Source organism: Crocodylus porosus, unplaced genomic scaffold (assembly GCF_001723895.1).
Source record: "Crocodylus porosus isolate Cpor-Errol unplaced genomic scaffold, CroPor_comp1, whole genome shotgun sequence".
NCBI lineage: Eukaryota > Metazoa > Chordata > Crocodylia > Crocodylidae > Crocodylus > Crocodylus porosus.
Window position 1 is genome coordinate 81,435,886 of NW_017728886.1, and position 18,851 is coordinate 81,454,736.

General features: G+C 40.7%; 1 protein-coding gene across 24 annotated transcripts in view; it reads right to left on the reverse strand.

Annotated features, from left to right (window-relative positions):
- Positions 1-18,851, reverse strand: part of CLASP2 (cytoplasmic linker associated protein 2) — a 220,451-nt gene that overhangs the window by 27,038 nt on the left and 174,562 nt on the right. For 14 of the 24 annotated variants that reach the window (XM_019537881.1, XM_019537785.1, XM_019537770.1 and 11 more), the window contains 4 exons: positions 17,235-17,398; positions 14,736-14,814; positions 14,561-14,611; positions 8,387-8,530 (listed from right to left, as the gene is read on the reverse strand). In XM_019537881.1, the coding sequence (XP_019393426.1) occupies positions 8,387-8,530; positions 14,561-14,611; positions 14,736-14,814; positions 17,235-17,398 (438 nt within the window). The remainder of the gene's footprint in view (positions 1-8,386; positions 8,531-14,560; positions 14,612-14,735; positions 14,815-17,234; positions 17,399-18,851) is intronic. The other 10 variants (XM_019537946.1, XM_019537835.1, XM_019537810.1 and 7 more) reach the window with 1 other exon arrangement.

Sequence of the window (18,851 nt, forward strand, 5' to 3'; positions counted from 1 at the left end):
TTTTTACTCGGAAGTAAATTCTGATTTAGTGAAACCAAAATGAAATCCATAGATTCATCAACTCTTAATATGAAAAATGAGTAAACTAAAGAAAAAAGGGATAGGATTATAATACATATATACACACACATTACCCCCAGATCCTGAGTCCCTAGATTGTACATTCAGCTAACAGTACAAGTAATATTACTGCCACACTCATCTTCCTTTTCTCTTCTCTGCTATATCCCATCAGTGCATTGTGTCTTCTTAGAAGCTAAACTTCTGGGGGCATGGACTATTAAATTAGTATACAGCACCACAAAGTAAGGATTCAATGCTAGTTCAAATCTCTGGACTGCTTTTAAAGATGTATGGGTTTGGTTTGAATACAAGTGATTTTAAGAAGAAGCTTGCACCTAACCAGTTATAGTCAGGGAGTAAAACAACATCCCCAGGATTGGCCACAGATGAAGCTCCACCTGAGACACCAACCTAATCCTTGATTCACAGCAGATCTTTACAGTAGGATTGTGTATTTTCTCCTTCCAGCAAAGAGTTGTCAGTTTTCAATTTAATCTGTCAGCTGGCTTCAAAATAAACTACCTCTCAAAATGATGTAGTACAATTTACAATCCAGTCAGTAGCACTTTTTTCAAATCAACTACAGACTTCATTGCTTTGGTTTATGCTGGTTACTTTAAATGCATGACCTTTACAACTATGAAGTCTAGAGATCAATTGATTGATTTATTCTGAATGAAAAAGAGGCAGAAAATCCCAGTTCACTAAACCACAGCAAAATGGACAAATACAACTATTGCTTATACTCAGATTTAACTACTGGAAAACATTCCTATTGGTAAAAACAGTGGTGGAAAAAAGACAAAAAACATTGTTTTGTTTTAACATATATGAAAAGAGCATTTAAATAAGGTTTCCACCTAGTAACGCAGAAAGCTGCTGTGCCTGTTTATGTACATATATTTTTTCATTCTAACCCAGTTCAAGAAAAATAGTTCAAAAGTTTAAAAGGGCCATCCAAATATTTATTGGTATAATTTTTTTAAACAGTTACTAGAAGCTGTAAGCAGTTGGCAATTGCAAGTGGCTCTCTGATAGTACAAGAAAGTAAAATAAGAAAACTGCATGCAATCAAATGTTCCAGATGAGGAAGCTCTGCAGCAGCTCCTACACGATTTCATTACTTATTGACCTAACAATGCATATTAGATATTTTATGCCATCAGATAAGACAGTTTGCCACGTGTCTTACTACTTAAAACTTTACTGATTTATAGGATAGTACTGCTTCAGTCCCCTTACTACTTTATGGTCCGTAACATCATAAAAATATGGTAACTTAACAAGACAAGCATCAGTGTGATAGGATCGCATTGCTCCTTTATGGCTTTCCTATGTTTGTTAACTATATCACAAACAAATGTTACAAAAATACCCAGAATACAAAGGACTCCTCATCCATTCCCTTTAATGCACCCCCACAAATTTCAAAACATTACAAAAAAGTTGCCACTCTCAATACACTTTTTGCCTCATCTCTACATTACAGATCTTTAAAAAATTGAGTTGTCTTCTAATTAACACAAGCATCTTCCTCAAAAAAACTGCCCTTACAGAAAGTAAAAGCTTGATTTGGAAAATGAGAAAACTGTTAAAGAGAGTCATACTGAGTAGCACCTGAACTGGATGCAGTACTCCAGCTGCGGCCCAACCAACGCCGCATAGAGGGGGAGGATCACCTCCCTGGACCTGCTCGAGATGCATCTGTGGATGCATGACAAGGTGCGGTTGGCCTTCCTGACTGCATCCCCATGCTGCCGCCGGCCCACGTTCATCTTGACATCAGTGATGACTCCAAGATCCTTTTCTGCCTCTGTACTGACGAGAAGGGAGTTCCCCAGCCTGTAGGTACGGTGCCGGTTGTTCCTCCCCAGCTGCATCACCTTGCACTTGTCAGTGTTGAATCCCATCCTATTCTCATCCACCCACCCCTGTAACCTGTCTAGGTCTGATTGCAGCCTATTCCTCCCTTCTAGCATGCCCACATCCCCCCACATCTTAGTGTCATCAGCAAATTTGAACAGGGTGCTATTACCCCCTTGTCCAAGTCACTGATGAAGATGTTGAACAGTGCGGGCCCGAGGATAATGAGGGATGAAGTAGGAACGTTACACAGAGAAGATGGGGGAGAGATTAAAGATTATTTAGCTATAATCCAAAAACTATATGAACACTCAGAACCAGTTTTCAGTGAAGACCATCACAAATATGGAGGGAAAGGCAGGACAGTTGCTAGGAAAAAGGCTATGAAAGTGGTACAGACAATGAAAACAACCCAAAACAAGACGTATCATGATCTACTATAGAAAGAAAACAGTGAATCCAGGAGAAGAAAGGAAAGTAACAAGGAGTAAATAATAAGACATGAAAAAGTAGACTCAAACAGTATTTCAACTATCCCCCATTGTACAAAGGAAAACAAGAAGGCTAATATATTTCTTCCCAATCCAATTTGGGGAAAAATTCCTTCTCAACTCTCATTCTAGCCATTAAGCAGTTAAATCAGAGCACAGAAGCAAGACGCACAAGATATATACCCAAAATCCAGTGCTTTGGGGTAAGGAACCCACTTCCCCACCCTCAAGTACTGTATTCAAGGGGAAGGAAAATAGTTGTCTGCATGTGACGTGCAGGATCCCTGAATTATAGGATTAACACAGCACAAAATGACACAACAAGTATTCTAAACATATTAGAGATTCAAGAGGAAGGAGGAAGAACAAGGCAAGGGAACCTAATCCAGAAAGGGCTGGTCACAACCATGCAGATTAGGGCTGTGCAAAGCTTCGGTCACCAATTCGATTTGGAGGAGATTCAGCCCGATTTGGTGGCCGAATCTGAGAATCGAATCAGGAGATCCATTAATTTCTCTGAATCGAATCGGAAGCTTCTGATTTGATTTGGAGAGATTAGATGATTCGGACACAGACAGTTTTATATGTTTTTTCTACATACACCTCGAGGTACCAGGGGGTTTGTGAACACTGAAATGGTGGGGCAAATGGAGCGTCTCGCGAGAGCACGTGGGGGGTCCCCTGCATGCACAGTGGTGAAGCACATGGGGGACCGCCCCACCCAGCGACTGGTGCCTCCTGGATCTGGGGGGGGGGGGAGTTCCTGGGGTCTAACCCCCCACAGCTGATCACCGAGCTTGGGGAGGGTGTGGGGGGAGTCCCCCTTGCATTCAGCAACACACCCAGAAATGAACCAGAAGTACTTCCAGTTCACTGCTGAACAGGCAGGGGGCCCCCCAAGCTCCTGTGGGATGCTCCATCTGCCCCACCATCTCAGCATTTATGAGCCATGCCTGGTACCTTGTAGTATGTAGAAAAAACATATAAAACTGCATCTATGGCCAAATCGCTGATTCTCCAAATCAGAATCAAATCTTTACATTTGGATTCGGCTGAATCAAATTGAGACAGTGATCCAAAACAACTAATCAAATCACTGTCCCCCGAACGAGGCCGAATCCAAATCTAATCTGGCCCGCTTCACACACCCCTAATGCAGACAGGCCTTCCCTATCTGCGCGCACAAAACCACAGAATTCCCAGTAATATAAAATATCCCTCAAAGCAAAAAACTTTCCTCCAGAGCCGAGTCACTGCAAGCCTATCACTCCTCTGCACAACTGCTCTAACACTAGCCTTCTTCTGAGCACCTGACAACTTTTTCAGTCTTTCCCACCCAATCTTGTTTTCACCACTGGTGAACTAATGCCATTCTCCTCCAGATGCCACTTGCACAGGCAAACAACATGAATGGTGATCGCTTCCTTCCCATTACATTTGTGGAGACTTCAAATACTTCCCATCATATGCTACAAGCTTTAAATTACTGCTCCAAAAACAACCCAAATCATAGAAAGTTAGGGCTGGAAGGGACATCAGGAAATCATCTAGTCCAACCCCTGCTCAAAGCAGGACCAGCCCCAACTAGATCATCCCAGCCAAAGCTTTGCCTAGCTGGATCTTGAAAACCTCCAAAGATAGTACTTCCACCACTTCTCTGGGTAACCCGTTTCAGTGTTTTACTAGCCTCCTAGTGAGAAATTCTTCCTAATATCCAACCCAAATGTCCCTTGCTGCAACTTCAAACCATTGCTCCTTCTTCTGTCATCTACCACCACTGAGAACAGTTTAGCTCCATCCTCTTTCGAACCCCCCCGTCAGACAGTTGAAGGTGGCTATTAAATCCCCTCTGAGTCTCCTCTTCTCTAAACTAAATAAGCCCAGTTCTCTGTCTTTCCTCATGTCCCCCAGCACACTCACCAGTTTTGCTGCCCTCATCTGGACTCTCTTCAATTTGTCCACATCTTTTCGGTAGGTGGGGGCCCAAAACTGAACTCGGTACTCTAGATGTGGCATCACTATTGCTGAATAGAGGGGAATAATCACTTCCCTTAACCTACTGGTAACACACCTACCAATACAGCTGTAAGCCTTCTTGGCAACAAGGGTACACTGTTGGCTCGTATTCAGTTTGTCATCCACTGTAGTCCCCAGCAGGTCCCTTTTTGCAGAGCTGCTGGCCCCCAGCCTGTACTTGTGCATGGGATTGTTCCATCCTAAGTTCAAGACTTTGCACTTGTCCTTCTTGAACCTCATGATTCCTTTTGGCCCAATTCTCCAATGTGTCTAAGTCACTCTGAATCCTAACCTAATCATCTGCAAACTTGCTGAGGGTGCACTCTATGCCATTTGCCAGGTCACTGATGAAGACATTGAACAAAACCAGCCCCAGGACTAATACCTGGGGCACTCTACTTGATACCAGCTACCAAATATACATCAAGCCATTGATTACTACTCTGAGCCCGATGCTTCAGTCAGTTTTCTATCCACCTTACAGTCCATTCATTCAGCCCATACTTCCTTAGCTTGCCTGCAAGAATGTTGTGGGAGACTGTATCAAAAGCATTGCTAAAAATCAAGGTATACCACATCGACTGGTCTTCCAACAACCACAGAGCCAGTCACCTCATCTTAAAAGGCATTTAGGTTGATCAGGCATGACTTCCCCCCCCGTGAATCCATCCTGACTGTTCCAAATCATCTTCTCCTCCAAGTGCTTAGAAATGGATTCCTTGAGGATCTGCTCCATGATTTTTCCAGGGACTGACGTGAGGTATTACTGGCCCGTAGTTCCCTGGATCCTCTTTCTTCTCCTTCTTAAATATCATCATGCCATCTCTTCCACAAAAGAATCAAAATCTGCTTTGAACAATTTAAGTTCCCTGAACCTATGAGGTCATTCGGGAAACCATTCCAGAACTTCATTTTTTGATTATTACAAAAGTACCTTCTAATTTCCAGTTTAACTTGATTTGTGACTAGTTTGTCTGCATTTTTTCTCTACCCATAATGTCTTTTAGTCTTAACTAACTCTTTTCTTTCCCTGGAATTTGAAACATCTTTTATGCCTCCAAACATGTTTGTAAAAAAAGAGCACTCATATACCTCTCAACACCCCCCCATACTTTGGTATTTTAATCTCTTTGGACAAGATAGGCTCTCGCCTAATCATCTTAGGGGCCCTTCTCTGCACCTTCTTGTTTAAATTAATCTTTTTTGAACAAAAGTGACCAGAACTATACAATACCATAAATTAGGTCCAATGAGTGACTTGTATAACAATACTATTGCTTCTGTCTCTTCTAAAAACTAAACCTCTCAGGTCTGAATCACACCAGCAACCTGCAATCACCCAACAATCAAAGTTCTTGTCTCTCTTCTTCTCCATTGCCTCAAATCTAAAAGCCGCAGCTTACAACTGAAGTTCTTGATTTTAGTCCACGCACACAACTTTGTGCTATTAAATTTCATAACACTTCTATTACCCCAGTCCAGAAGGCTATTTTTATAAAACTTATTTTTCCTCTGCATTAGTGTTCTCTCACCCAACTGTGTTATCCACAAGTTTCCTAAACATGTCTAATTTCCGTGAAAAGACTGCTAATGAAGATATTAAACAGAAGGAATATTTTAAGAACTATTATTAAGTAACCTCTCTCCAGACTGATAGCTTTCCTTTCAATATAACTTGATTTAATTTCTTTTTAGCCAGCTCCTTCTCCACCTCACAGTTACAGTATTAACCAGTACCTTCTCTGCCTTTGCTAAAAATGTCCCAAAGAATTGTCTCCAAATGCTTTACTTAAATCTACTACACCTTTATCTAGAGGTCTGTTGTTCCGTCAGAAAAAGGACATTAAATTAGTTGACATCAACACAACTGTTTTATATTTCTTTAATAAAGGGGTGTAGAAACACAGGTATATGCTGGCTTCATACTTGAGTTACATTTTCAAACCTATTTAGCCTCTATAACTGTCGAGCTAACGCGATTAAACCCAAAACATTATATGAAAATCAAAGATCTGTACATGTGTTAAAAACAAGTTACTAAGACTTTTCCACTCAGAAAAAAATTACAGGAAACATTTAAAAACAAATGGTGAATCTCTCTCTCTACATAAGATCTTTAAAACCCTGCAACTTTTATTGAAAGGCGCAACTTTTGTAATTCTTTTTGAAAGGTACATTTATTAGCAAGTTTCATGAAGTCTTAGTAGTTGATGGAAGATGCTATACATCTAAAACACGTTTGATCAGTCTTTTGCTGCAGGGTGCTATAAATTCTGGATGTGTGTCATTTTTGATGAGCAGCTCAGAACTAGGCAGTTTAAAGTAAGCAGAAGTATTTAGCAAGTCTTTTTCATGTTAGGTTTCAATATTTCCATGTTTTCAAAAGATAGCAAAAAATGCTAGAGCTGGGAAAGCAGTCATGGAATGTTAATGGTCAATTCCAAGACAAGATTATTAAGAACAGGAATGCAGAGGAACACTGAAATTTTTTAACAGATAGTGAAAAACAGGTTTCAATAATAGTATGTAGGGAAGGTGAAAAGGGGAAAGGATGAAGGAGGACACCAACATTAATAATTTAATTAACTTAATAACACTTCAATCATTTGATACTTGATAAATAATGAAAAAAGTACTAAAACTTGTGCATTTCTGTGTGATGTTCTCCCCCACTTTTTGCTTGCATATAATGAATTAAGTTTCCTTTTATAGCAGATTTTGGCAGCCCCCTCTTTTGTAAAGTCTTGACATAATTTTATATCTACTGGGGGAAATAATTTTAAGAATCAACCTCTGAAAGACAAAGATGATGCAGGTAAAGAATACAAGGAAGACTCAGGAGGAATGACTTTTGCCAAGTTCAATTTGGGTTACACTAAGAGCTCCTCCAAAAAAAGAAAAAAAAAACTGGAGACCAAAGGCGAATCCACAAATTATCAAGGGGAGTGCAAATAACTGGAGTAATAAAAGTAGATTATAATAGCTCAGCAAGGGAAAGAAAGTTGACAAATGGGAGGATTCAAAGATCTAAAGGAAGGAGAAGCTATTAAAAACTTGTTCAGAAAGGTAAAAATCCCTTAAACTGACTTGGAGAGGAGAAGTTGGCATAAAAATCACAAGTGAGCTCACAATACCGAATATTCTGAGGTTAATGAAGCCAAAATCTTTTCAGTATTTTCTTTAAACAGGGAAACATCACTCACTCATCCCAGAAACAAATCTTTCTAAAAAGTGTATTTTAGTTTTCCACAGCAATTGTAGCCTTTATCTGCTCAGCTCTTTAATACTGTTTTATTAAAAAGTCAACCTCCTTTTGTCAATTACTCCATAATCCTTTCATCAAATACAAAGAACTTTGTAAAATCTGAAGCAAATGAACTATAATTTTGGCTTCTTACTCACTCCTCCTGTGGTGAATGTATTATTACTGTGACAGAGTGGTCCTTGTTGAAGTAATATTAGTAAAAGCTGCCTAAAGAAGGCCACTAAATAAAAGTAAATGCCATGCAAGTATCTAAAATAAAAGCAATGTCAGCCCTTTTACCATAAACTTAGGTTTCATCCCAATCAACTTGCCCTTTCTAAAATTCTAAGACTTTTTAGTAAGAAGCTAGCAAAAATGGTTCTCAGCACATCCTTTTTGCCTTAATAGATACACGGCTTTTTTCCCCTCTGTTTTAACCCATCATGTTTGAATGTCACTTGCATGGCAAGACTGATACTAAAGCAGGTGACTCCCTAGTCTTATAGAATGAACTCAGAAAAATTATTCTCAGAAAGATGGCCTTACATTACAAATCCCAAATAACTTTTTCTTTTAAAGTATGTAGAGCAGGGTACAGCTATATAAATAACAACTACCTCTTTATTGTGACAATACACATAAAATACTATTCAGCCTCAAAACTAATGTAGAGGAAACTAATGATTAATTTCAGTTTTATTGGACATACCTTCCTAACATCTGAGCTTTTAGGTTCTGTGGTCCAGGTGATGATTCGAGATACTGCCAACCGAGTCTCACTTGAATTAACAAAGTCCCCTGGGTCCATCTGCTGTGCAAGTGTCTCTATGTATTTAAGAATTGCAACTTTTACCTGCAAAGATAGCCATAGTCAAGTAGATGGATAAAAACGGTATGTTGCTTACAAAATAAATTTCCTTTTCTTAAAAAAATTAAACAAATCCAGAAAAAATTAACAGAATCAAAACAAGCTGTTTCTTAATTTTTTTTCTTCACTAATTTTAAAACAATTACCAGGAATCAATATGAAAGAGAAAACCAATATAAAACTCAGAACAAACATATTGTACTAACAGACGTCTTAATTTTCACTAACACCAAGATCACCAGCATCATTCCACATTTAAGAGTCTAGACATTCATTTGGTTTTTGATTAGTTTATATTTGGAGTTGGGGGCACAAAGCAGCAAAGTATGGCAAGAGGGCCATTTGATCAATCAATGGATCTATACAGGTGTAAACAGCCTCTTCCAGTACACTTTACTTTATTAGAACTCAAAATCCACTGTCAGTCCTTCCTGGAGCAGCAGCTGGTGTTTAGCATTAAATATCTTTGGGATAAATCCTGTAAAGAACCTTTCCATTGTAAAAAGAAAAGTAAGGAAGTTGAACTGTTACAATAACACTAAATTACTCAGGGAGGTCAAAACAGCTAATTGTGAAAAACTGCAGGTTTTCATAAAATTGAAATAATGTGCAACAAAATGGCAGATGAAATTCAGTGATGTACATGGGAAAAAATAACCCAAGATACACATATTCCGAGAGGATTTCTACATAGGCTGTTACTACTTAAGAAAGAAATCTTGGCGTTATTGTGGGTAGTTCTCTGAAAACTGCAGCCCAATATTCACTAGGTGTCGAAAATGAAAATAGAACGTTAGGAATTATTAAAAAGGGAACTAAAAACAAAACAGCAAATGTCATTTCTCACTGTATAAATCCATGATTTGCCCACACTTTGTATACTGTGTGCACTTCTGCTCCCCCACCTTCAAAAGGATATAACAGAGGAAGAGACGTTAGAGAGAAGAACAAGGATGATCAGGGGATGGAAAAAGATTCCTTGGCCAAAACTTTTCAGGTTAAGGATGACGGCGGGTGAGGGGGGCAGAATGATAGGGAATAATAAAAACACAAATGGCACAGAGAAAGCAAATAGGGATTTACTAACTCTGTCACAATATCATAACTAGGAGATATGCAATAAAAAATTATAAGGGAGCCGGTTAAAAAAGACAAAACAAAAAGAAGTTATTTCAAACAGTATGTAGTTAACTTGTGGAACTCATTGTATACAAAAAAGAGGTGTAGCCGCTGAAAGTTTAACTGGGTGAAAAAGAGGATTGGGCATATTCATGCAGGACAGGTCCATCAGTGGGTATTAAACATTAGTTTGGGGTGCGACATCCAAATTATGACTTTATAGGACTCTGAATACTGGAAGGTATAAGGGAAGAAGGGACAGATTGGTCTAGATAGGTGTCTTTGCCTTAGCATCCATGTTCTGCACTGAGATACAGGTACCTGGTTAGATGGACTAGTGGTCTGACCAACTGCAGTACTTATGTTCTTAAGTTGAAGAAGTCTAGCATACACACATGCACACCCCTCCATTTGAACTAACTGATGACTAATGAATGTAAGTACATGTATGAATGGGCAGTAGGCAAGAAAATAGGTTGGCAATTACTTATTGAGATCATTTTGTTTAAACTTTTCAGCTGTTTTGTCTCCATGAATAACTGAACTATATCAGAGAGCTCTTCACTAAGAAAAGTACAACATCACAGGATACGGTTTTGGGTTGACTTTGAATCTGTTTTTGGCACGCATTACAACTGTTCTTAATAGAAATGGGCCACTTAGATACTTCTGATAACGAACATAACATTTCAACTATTTATACAAATGTATACATTTGTGGGAGGAAAGGCAACTCATATTACCATAGTTAGTCCAATCCAGGATGAGGTCCCCTCCCTGCAATACTTTCAGTATTCAGAGTGCACACTGCATCTTCCTCCCTGCTCTTGTTTATTCTAATGCCTACAATGTATTTCATAATGGTCAGGCAACTAAAATCACTACTTATCCCACTGACCAATATTATCTTCCTGAATTTGTCTGTTGCTTCTTAGATTTTTAAACACATTAGGAAACGCATCTTCTCATTCTGGTTTTTTTTTCAGTATCCTAGGACACTGAGGTCCTGGTCCATACCTAGGGCTCTCAAGTGCTATGGTAATAACAGTGTTGGAACAAAGTTCTTCACATGAAGTGACCTGTAAATGGACTGGAGAGTTTAAACCAGTGATTCTTGACCAGCATGCTGCAACACCCTGGGGTGCTTTGAGACCCTCCTTAGGGTACCATAGGGTGCTGCTCAATATTAGCGCTGTTAGGTATGCAAACACCTACACATGATTCACAAGATAAACCCAAAGATTTCAAACAAGAATCCACAGCATCAAAGGCATTCTGACCAGTTGTGGTGCAAGTTGTTTGCAACAGAATTGCTCCATTATTCTTCTGTAGTCAAGAAATGAGTGAAAATTAACAGCTGGCATTTCCAAGGGTGACCTGAGACCAACAAAGGGTGCCTGGAGTCTAAAAAGGTTGAGAATTACTGGTTTAAACTATAGTAAAAAGTAGTTCGGTCTTTGCAGAATGATCTTTCACATCAGGTCAATTATAATTAAATTGCATCAGCTTCACTGCCAAGAATATACCGAGTACCAGCGGTGGGGCAACTCAATTCCTAAAAACACTGAATGATGTGACAGTGGACTGGGAAAGGGGTTTCCTGTGCTGCAAAAGTTTGGATTTCACTCACTGCACACGGCGATAAAACACAAAGCTTACAAAATCCAGAAAGAAAGAGAAAGAGACACTTGTGCACCTCCAAAAAAGCCAAATAGTCCATAAGTGCACTTGTCTGGTATGTGGGAGATGCAGTTTTAAATCTGTTCTCTTGGGTTGAAACCAAAGACCTGAAGAATCCCAGTCTTCTTCATTCCAGGTGAGTGCCCTAACTCCTACACTCTTGCCTGTTTTGGCATAAAAGCTGTTCTTTTATTTATTGCTGGGAAGAGGAGAAAGGGGGAGGGAAAATACTGGCTCTCTGAGAACATGGGAGATGGAGGGGAAAAAAAGACACCTGAGGATGGGTTTCCTAATACGTCAAATGAGTGCCCTCTGAGTTAATGGCACCCTCCCCCACTCCCCTTCCCTATCCCCCTGCAGTTTTGACCAGAAATTCCATCCTGGATTTGCGAAACCATTCCCCAAAATGGTATACGCCTTCCTGTGAAAAGTTTTGGTTTCGTCAAATCAGCATTTGGTGAAAAAATGCTTTGTTGGAAAAAAAAAATCCTAACCAACTCTGCTCATAAGGCCTACACAAGAGATGGACTCCAGGACAAACAGCAGGTGTCTGAAATTCAACCCAAAAAGGGTTGAACCAATGCTTCAGGGAAAAAAGAAGTGGTTTGAAGAGTCTGCTAGAACGATGCCCTTTCTTTGATGGCAAACATTCCATATTTGCCAAAATGGCATGAAGTCTTGAGAGTCTGCTTTACTCATCACTGAACCTGCCAAGGAATGCTCTCTAGAAAACATCACTTCTTCTTAGACATGGATTTCAAAGTGATTTATGACTTTTTGTCATCCTCTGACATACCTTAATGCATTTTATTTGATGATGAATGCAAAAACAATGCCCAGACCCTAAACAATGCTAAAAATGGCTTGCTTCTCCATGGAGTGATTCACAGATGCACACTGTTCCTGTTTTGGTTCACATTCCACGTTTGCAGCAAATTCAAAGTCCTGCTTCTAATTTGCTAAATCACTAATGGGACAAGCCCAGCTACATTAGAGGTAAGGTAAGTATCTGCACAACATACAAACAGCTGCACTCCTTTGCAGTGAAAGCACATGACAAAGCCCAGGACAAAGCATAAGAGCCAAACACACATTCTTGGTCAAAGCTGAATCTACCTGTAGACTAATTTGTAGATAAAATGAAGAATCTAATCCTCATCAGATTATACTGAAAGACCTTCCTCTCTGATCCAGTTTTGTGATCATAATCATAGAAATGAAAGGCATTTCTGAATTCACCTAACCCACCCCAAAATCTCTCCCTTTAAAAGGAGTTTTCTAGGGTTAGAGGAGGAAAAAAGAGTTGAAACCCTGAAGTCCATTAGGGACCTTGGCTATGAGTCACTTGGGTACAAATATAAACACTGAAGTCAGGTAGTTAGATATGCAATTACTTCTACCACATTGTATTCAATTACCTCTAATAAATACATTACCCATGTCTTTAGTGTTAGTTTAGGGGTTTCTTCGATGGGTCAGAACTGTGAATTGAAAAGGCCTTTGGCTTTCTGTATACAAAATTATTTCTTGTTAATCAAGCATATATAGTTTAGAGAAGAACTTAAGAATAGTCTCAATTTTGTTTTAAAGTAACAAACCGATAAACATTTGAAGTCACAGTTCCAAAATAGTGGACTTCACTGATCACATCTGCTCAAGAAATCTTAATTTTTCTTAAGCACTAAAAAATCTTTACATTAACTACCAAGAATCTGTTTCTTAACCTAGGTATTTCTGACTTCCTTCAAAGTTATCAAGATGTGCTTTGACCCATCCCATCCATCCTCTATACTTTGTAGCTTTTGATCTCCATATCTTTGATGGCTTTCACTCTTTGGTCTTCATCTTATATCAGAAGTTCCTGCCTTTTATCCCCAAATTGCTAGTATGAGCTTTACAAAAGGGATCTGCTCATGCTTTAGTGCAGTGGTTCTCAACCTTTTCAGGCTCAAGGCACTCATCAGGAAATACCAGCTGCTAATTTTCAGTCACTTTATGACTACAGAAAAATAATAAAGCAATTGTTACATTGCAAAGAACTTAGAAAGACCACAACAGGTCAGAATGTTTTTAACACTGCCTATTTTTGTTTTATCACTATGACACCCTACAGCACTCTTGAAAGGACCTTGGACCCAGGTTGAAAATCACTGCATTAGTGGTTACATCAAGAAATTTATGGAAAAAATAAACTTAAAAATGATTAATATACAACCTGACATATTAGTCTTTTTGGGGGAAAAAAAACAAAAACTGTCTTCCTTCAGAACACACTTATAGAAAATGTATAATTTCTTGACTATTTTACTGGTTTAATTCAACAGCTTTGATAACAGTCCCTAGTTTAAAACAGCATAATAAAGCAAAAATTGTCCTTAAAAGAGTTTACCAGTGTAAATTTTACTGCACTTTAGACAGAGAGCGCAACAAGGTATTTCATGTATTCCCACTGTAGTCAGGGCAAAAATATTACCTTATGCAATGCTATCTTGTGCAACACATTCAATCGTGTAAAATTATTCTGTGCAGTAAAGAGCAGAAAAATGCCAATTTTGCATATGCTTGTTGTTTCCCCAATTTGTCTTAATTGTAAACCTTAGGTTTTATTCCCTTCATACCAAAGCCAGATTCTTCTAACTATAATTTCACTACAGATTTCAATCTTTATTTTGTAAAGGTGTTTCTATACATAAGGATTTTGGTGAAAATATGTGCATTTATAAGGAAACACTTTGCTTTTAGAACAGCAACATAAAAAAGTATGCGCTGAATATACCAAAAAGAGAACTTATTTTGAAAGCAAGAATTTAAATATGCCAATTTGAATATACATACATTAACAAACACAAAACACACTAGACATAAATGATAATTTAGTAAAATATCTTCATTGTCAGAGCCACTAAATCTGGACAGGAAGATTGGAAAATCACAAACATAAAATTAGGAAAGATTTGAGAGAGTGAGTTTGCATAACCAGCTTGGTGTTAGGCAGCCATCTTTGTTGCCCCTGTATTTACTGAAGTACAGCCTTATTAGGTCTGTTGTCGCATCAAATGCTTTGACTCTTGTGTAACATTTCAGCTGCAACATTTGCATGCTTAAAGTTTCTTGCAAAGGTTAGTAGATGCATACAGGTGCATACAAATAAAACTTATCTGACACATTGTAGTTTTGCACAGGGTTAAAAATGAAGGCAATAATGCAGACAAAAACCTTTGAGCTCCAAAAAGAGCGAAGCTGGTCCTGCAGTGCTGGCTTGACTGTCTGAAATTTTATAAAAACAAAATCCACTAATTGAAAACCTTTTTGGCAAAACACATCCAGATATTTAACAGTAGGAAAATATCTATCAATATTTTGCTTATAATACAAGTTTGGAAAACATTACCTTCAAGCTTGGTGTCTGAGTCTGGTCAACAGTGAATCTCATTAAAATACTGAATTGGAGATCATTTGGAAAAGATTCTCTGCAAAATGAAAGCATCAGGAAAACATGTTACATACATGGGGCTTATTTTAACCACCTCCTTATGTTAAACAACTCTAAGTGGTACTTACAAAACCACCAGCATTAACATGTATAGGGTGTATCAACACAAACACACTGCAAAGCTAATTGGGCTATGCTAATTAGGCTCTATTCCTGAGTCTAAACTACCTCTGAAACTTTAGAAGTGGTTTGAAAGCTAACAACAGGTTCTTCTTCGAAACAAAACCCTTCCAGTACAGTAGTGGAACTCAATCTTTTTCTCCAGGGCTAGGGACGAATGTTCAAAAAGCCTGAGCCTGAACTGATTCAAACTTTGCAGGTTAGTCTAACCTGCCTAGGTTGAACTGATTTGTAACTGTGCAGACATTCCCTCTGGACTGAGGAAATGCAGGCACATGCCTGCAGCTAGACTGTGTGCAGGGATGCTGTATTTGGGGGGTGGGGGGTGTTGGCCAGCCTGGGTAGTAGCCTTAGCTGAACTGGCCAGAGAGGGGTTTAATTCCCCCCTCCCTGTCTCACCAGCAGGATCCGAGCTAGGTCTGCTGGGCACTCTCCCTTTGCTGCTGCATCAGTGGGGCCATGCGTGGCTAGACACTGGCCAGTATGGCCCTTGAGGCAGATGGGGCACTGTCGCAGAGCACTCAGGTGCCCTGCACTTGAGAGCAGAAATGGCTCGGGAGAGACCCCTGGTAGCCGGAAGGGGGGAGGCTCAGCTGCCAGTCACCAGGACTGTGCAGGTGCTGGTTGCTAGGGCAACCAGTGAAACCTAGTGACAAGAAGGGGCAGGGCTTAGCCCTTCTTAAGCCCAGGCAGGAGGCCAGGAGGGCAGTTACCCTCAGGGGGCCGAGGGAGGAGGAACTCGGCTAGTGTAGACGTAGGGGAGAACTCTGACAGCGGGAACATCCCCTGGTTGCTGCTGGGGTTGGGGTGCTCTCTCTCTGGTAGGGACTGAATCTTGTTTGACCAGACAGTCTAGCTTTTATGTTGTAGCCTGGGGGTTTGTGTTCTTGTGTTTATTGTTTTGACCGGAGGACTGGGTGAGGCTATTAGGGGTTGGAGGAGGCCTCATAGGGACCCCACAGTAGCATAGAGAGGGTCCTGGTGCCAAAGAGGACCCAGCATTTTGGGTACATTGGCCCCGGCCCAAAGCTACGGGGTAGCGAGGAGCCCCAGAGTAAAGGGGGCAGCGAGGAGAAGCCCCAGAGCGGGCAGTGCGGGACATCCAGAGAGTGCCGGTAGGGGCACAGGCTGCGAGACAAGCTAGAAGGCGCCAGTGAGGGTGCAGTAGAACGGACCCAAACAACATCAGGTACATCTGCGAGGCTTGGGCTGCAATGTAAGGGGAGGAAAGGAGCCACAGATAGTGCCCCAGGCACCAAGACAGAAAATGGGCAGCCTCCCACTTGATTAATATCTTCCAATCAAGCAAATAACAAGGCGTGGCAGGACAGAAGGCGGGCGATTGGCCCTTAATCAGTGTTGCAGGGTCACTAGTAGACAGACCTGAGGAGGCACAACTGTCACAGGCATGGAGGGGGATTATTTTTCCCTCTACTCCTACTGCCCTGGAGGACTGCAACAGGGTCTGCATACCCTGACCACTGCTGCCACCGCTGCTTGCTCCTGGGTTGGGGCAAGTGGCAGAATAGGCCACCTCCTGTCCCTGCCATCAGATGCCAGAGAGAGGGGAGGGGAATAACCTCCTTCCTCCCTAAGACTTCCTGACAGCTAGCTTCTGGCTGCAGCCCACCCCACTGCTCCAGTGGCAGGGTAGGGGTTATTCCCCCTCCCTCCAGCTTCCAGCAAAGGGGGCAGGAGGAGGCTTATTTCGCTGTCTGCCACAAGCAGAGAGCAAGCAGCAGTGGCAGTTGGGCTAGGCAGACCCCGCTGCGGTCCCCCAGGGGCAGTGGAGGTGGGGGGGGTGACCCCCCCCCACTGGTTTTGAAACTGGTTTATGTGCATTGAACATCTGTTCTGTTACAGGTTTAAGTCAGTTTCTGATCATATAAACCAGTTTGTGCATCATGTCTGTCCCTAGTCCAGCATGCTGGATAAGCAGTGCTTGGGCAGTCCATGGGCCAGACTGGGGCTGGTGGTGTGCAGTCCTGGAGTGGGGAAGGGAGCGTGGCCCAGCCCTGATTTAGCTCTGTCAGGGGGGAAGGAAGCATGGCCTAGCCACAATCTGACACTGTGGGGGGTAAAGGCATGGTAATTCGGCAGTGGAGAGAATGGCAATATTAATGGCCATTGCTCCCCTGCAGCAAAATTTCCCCATCTGTAGGGAGCCCCATGGCCCAGACACATTTGGCCTTCAGGCCAGAGATTGAGCACCCCTGCAGTACAATAATGAGGGAAATCTGGAAGTCACTCAGCACATTTTGGTCAGGAATATATTACCTTGTGATATCAAGTGCCTTCTGAACTTTTGCTTGTACAGACCCAAGCAAATCAGCACCCATTTTTTTCAGCAGCTGTGTCAGCAATACAAACAACCAATCCTGAAGATCCTCTTTATGGACCTGGATGAAATCCACCAAAGTCTCCAAAAACATACTGAACACCTAAAAAAAAGAGATAGAAAAGGGAAAAAGGGGTTGGGATGGGAAAAAAGAGGAAGTCACATTGACATGTGCTGAACTCACAAACAAATAAGTAAGCAATAAGGGAATCAAAAAGGCAGAAAGAGGTAGTGATTTGCAGCCAAGCAGGAAAACAATCGGTCTTGCTTTTCATTGGCTTCTGGGATACAGGCATACATTTGAAACGTTACCCAACTTCTGTGGAGTTTGGCAATTAGCTAGTCCATGCAGTATCAATGAGTAAAGAAATGCTCACTGTGATGGCTGGCACAACTTTATTTTTTTTTTCAGCTTGACTTTGTTTCTCACTGCCTCAAGCTTTATGTATAAAGGCAGTTCTACATATCACATGCGGACTATTAAAATAACCTCTAAAAAAAACAAAGAAGCTACATCACTATTTTAGTGAATTATTATTTATGGACAAAAACATACTGCATATTCACAGAAAGGACCAGGTTCTTTCTGTAACAGAAGATTTTGAAAGAAGAAATCATCCACCACAGCAAAAGATAAAGCAAAATACATTTCAGATCCTGACACGTTTTTGAAATCCATAGCATATTAGCTTTCTAGAAAGGTATTTCTTCATGCTACTTTGGAAAAGCAATGCAGTTAATCTGTGCCACTCTGTAAATAGCAAACTACATCAAAAGTAAAAGAACAACCCTTGCTGTAGGACCAAATCACAAGTGACATTAAAACCTGTGGTACAGCTTTATGACAAAGAAGAGGGTATGGGTGCATGTGCGTGCGTGCAGTTAACATAGTTAGAAACTATCACTAACTTCTGGAATTATAAAGTTTCTACTGGAGTGGGACAAACATTTTCTAGATATCTGATTCCAATGTTAAATATTCTACCAGAATTCTAACCTAATCTTCAGATCAAAAAGGTATACTGCTGAGAAAAGCTTCCAGACAATGGTAGCAGTTCTAATGAAAGCTCTTCTTTTCAACACTGATGTCAATTCAGTGAGCACGGTAAAACAAAATACAAACACAAGTCTAGACTTTAATTCAGTGGAGGCCAATCTTTCTGGCAGGCTCGCTATATATTAGCCCTGTGCCCTACAAATCATTCCAATCCCCCACACCTACCTGATGCATAGCTCTGCTTTCTGCTCCCTGCCTGACTGGCTGCTCTGCTTTCTGCTTCCTGCCCTATCTGTCACTTCACTGACCGTCTCCTTCCCAGTCTGCCAGGTGCCACCCACAGAGGCTGCCCGTGCCACTTCTGGCACCAGCATTACAGGGTGGCTACCACTAGTTTAATCCAAGTTATCCAGTCTAGCTTTGGTAACTATTGATGTCTCAGCTTTCTTTTAATTAAAGATCAATTCAATTGCCACACCTGATGTTTTCACAAAATTCTTTCTGTTCAGGACAGGCAGACAAAACTCTTGGGTAGAGGCGATATCTTTTATTAGACCAA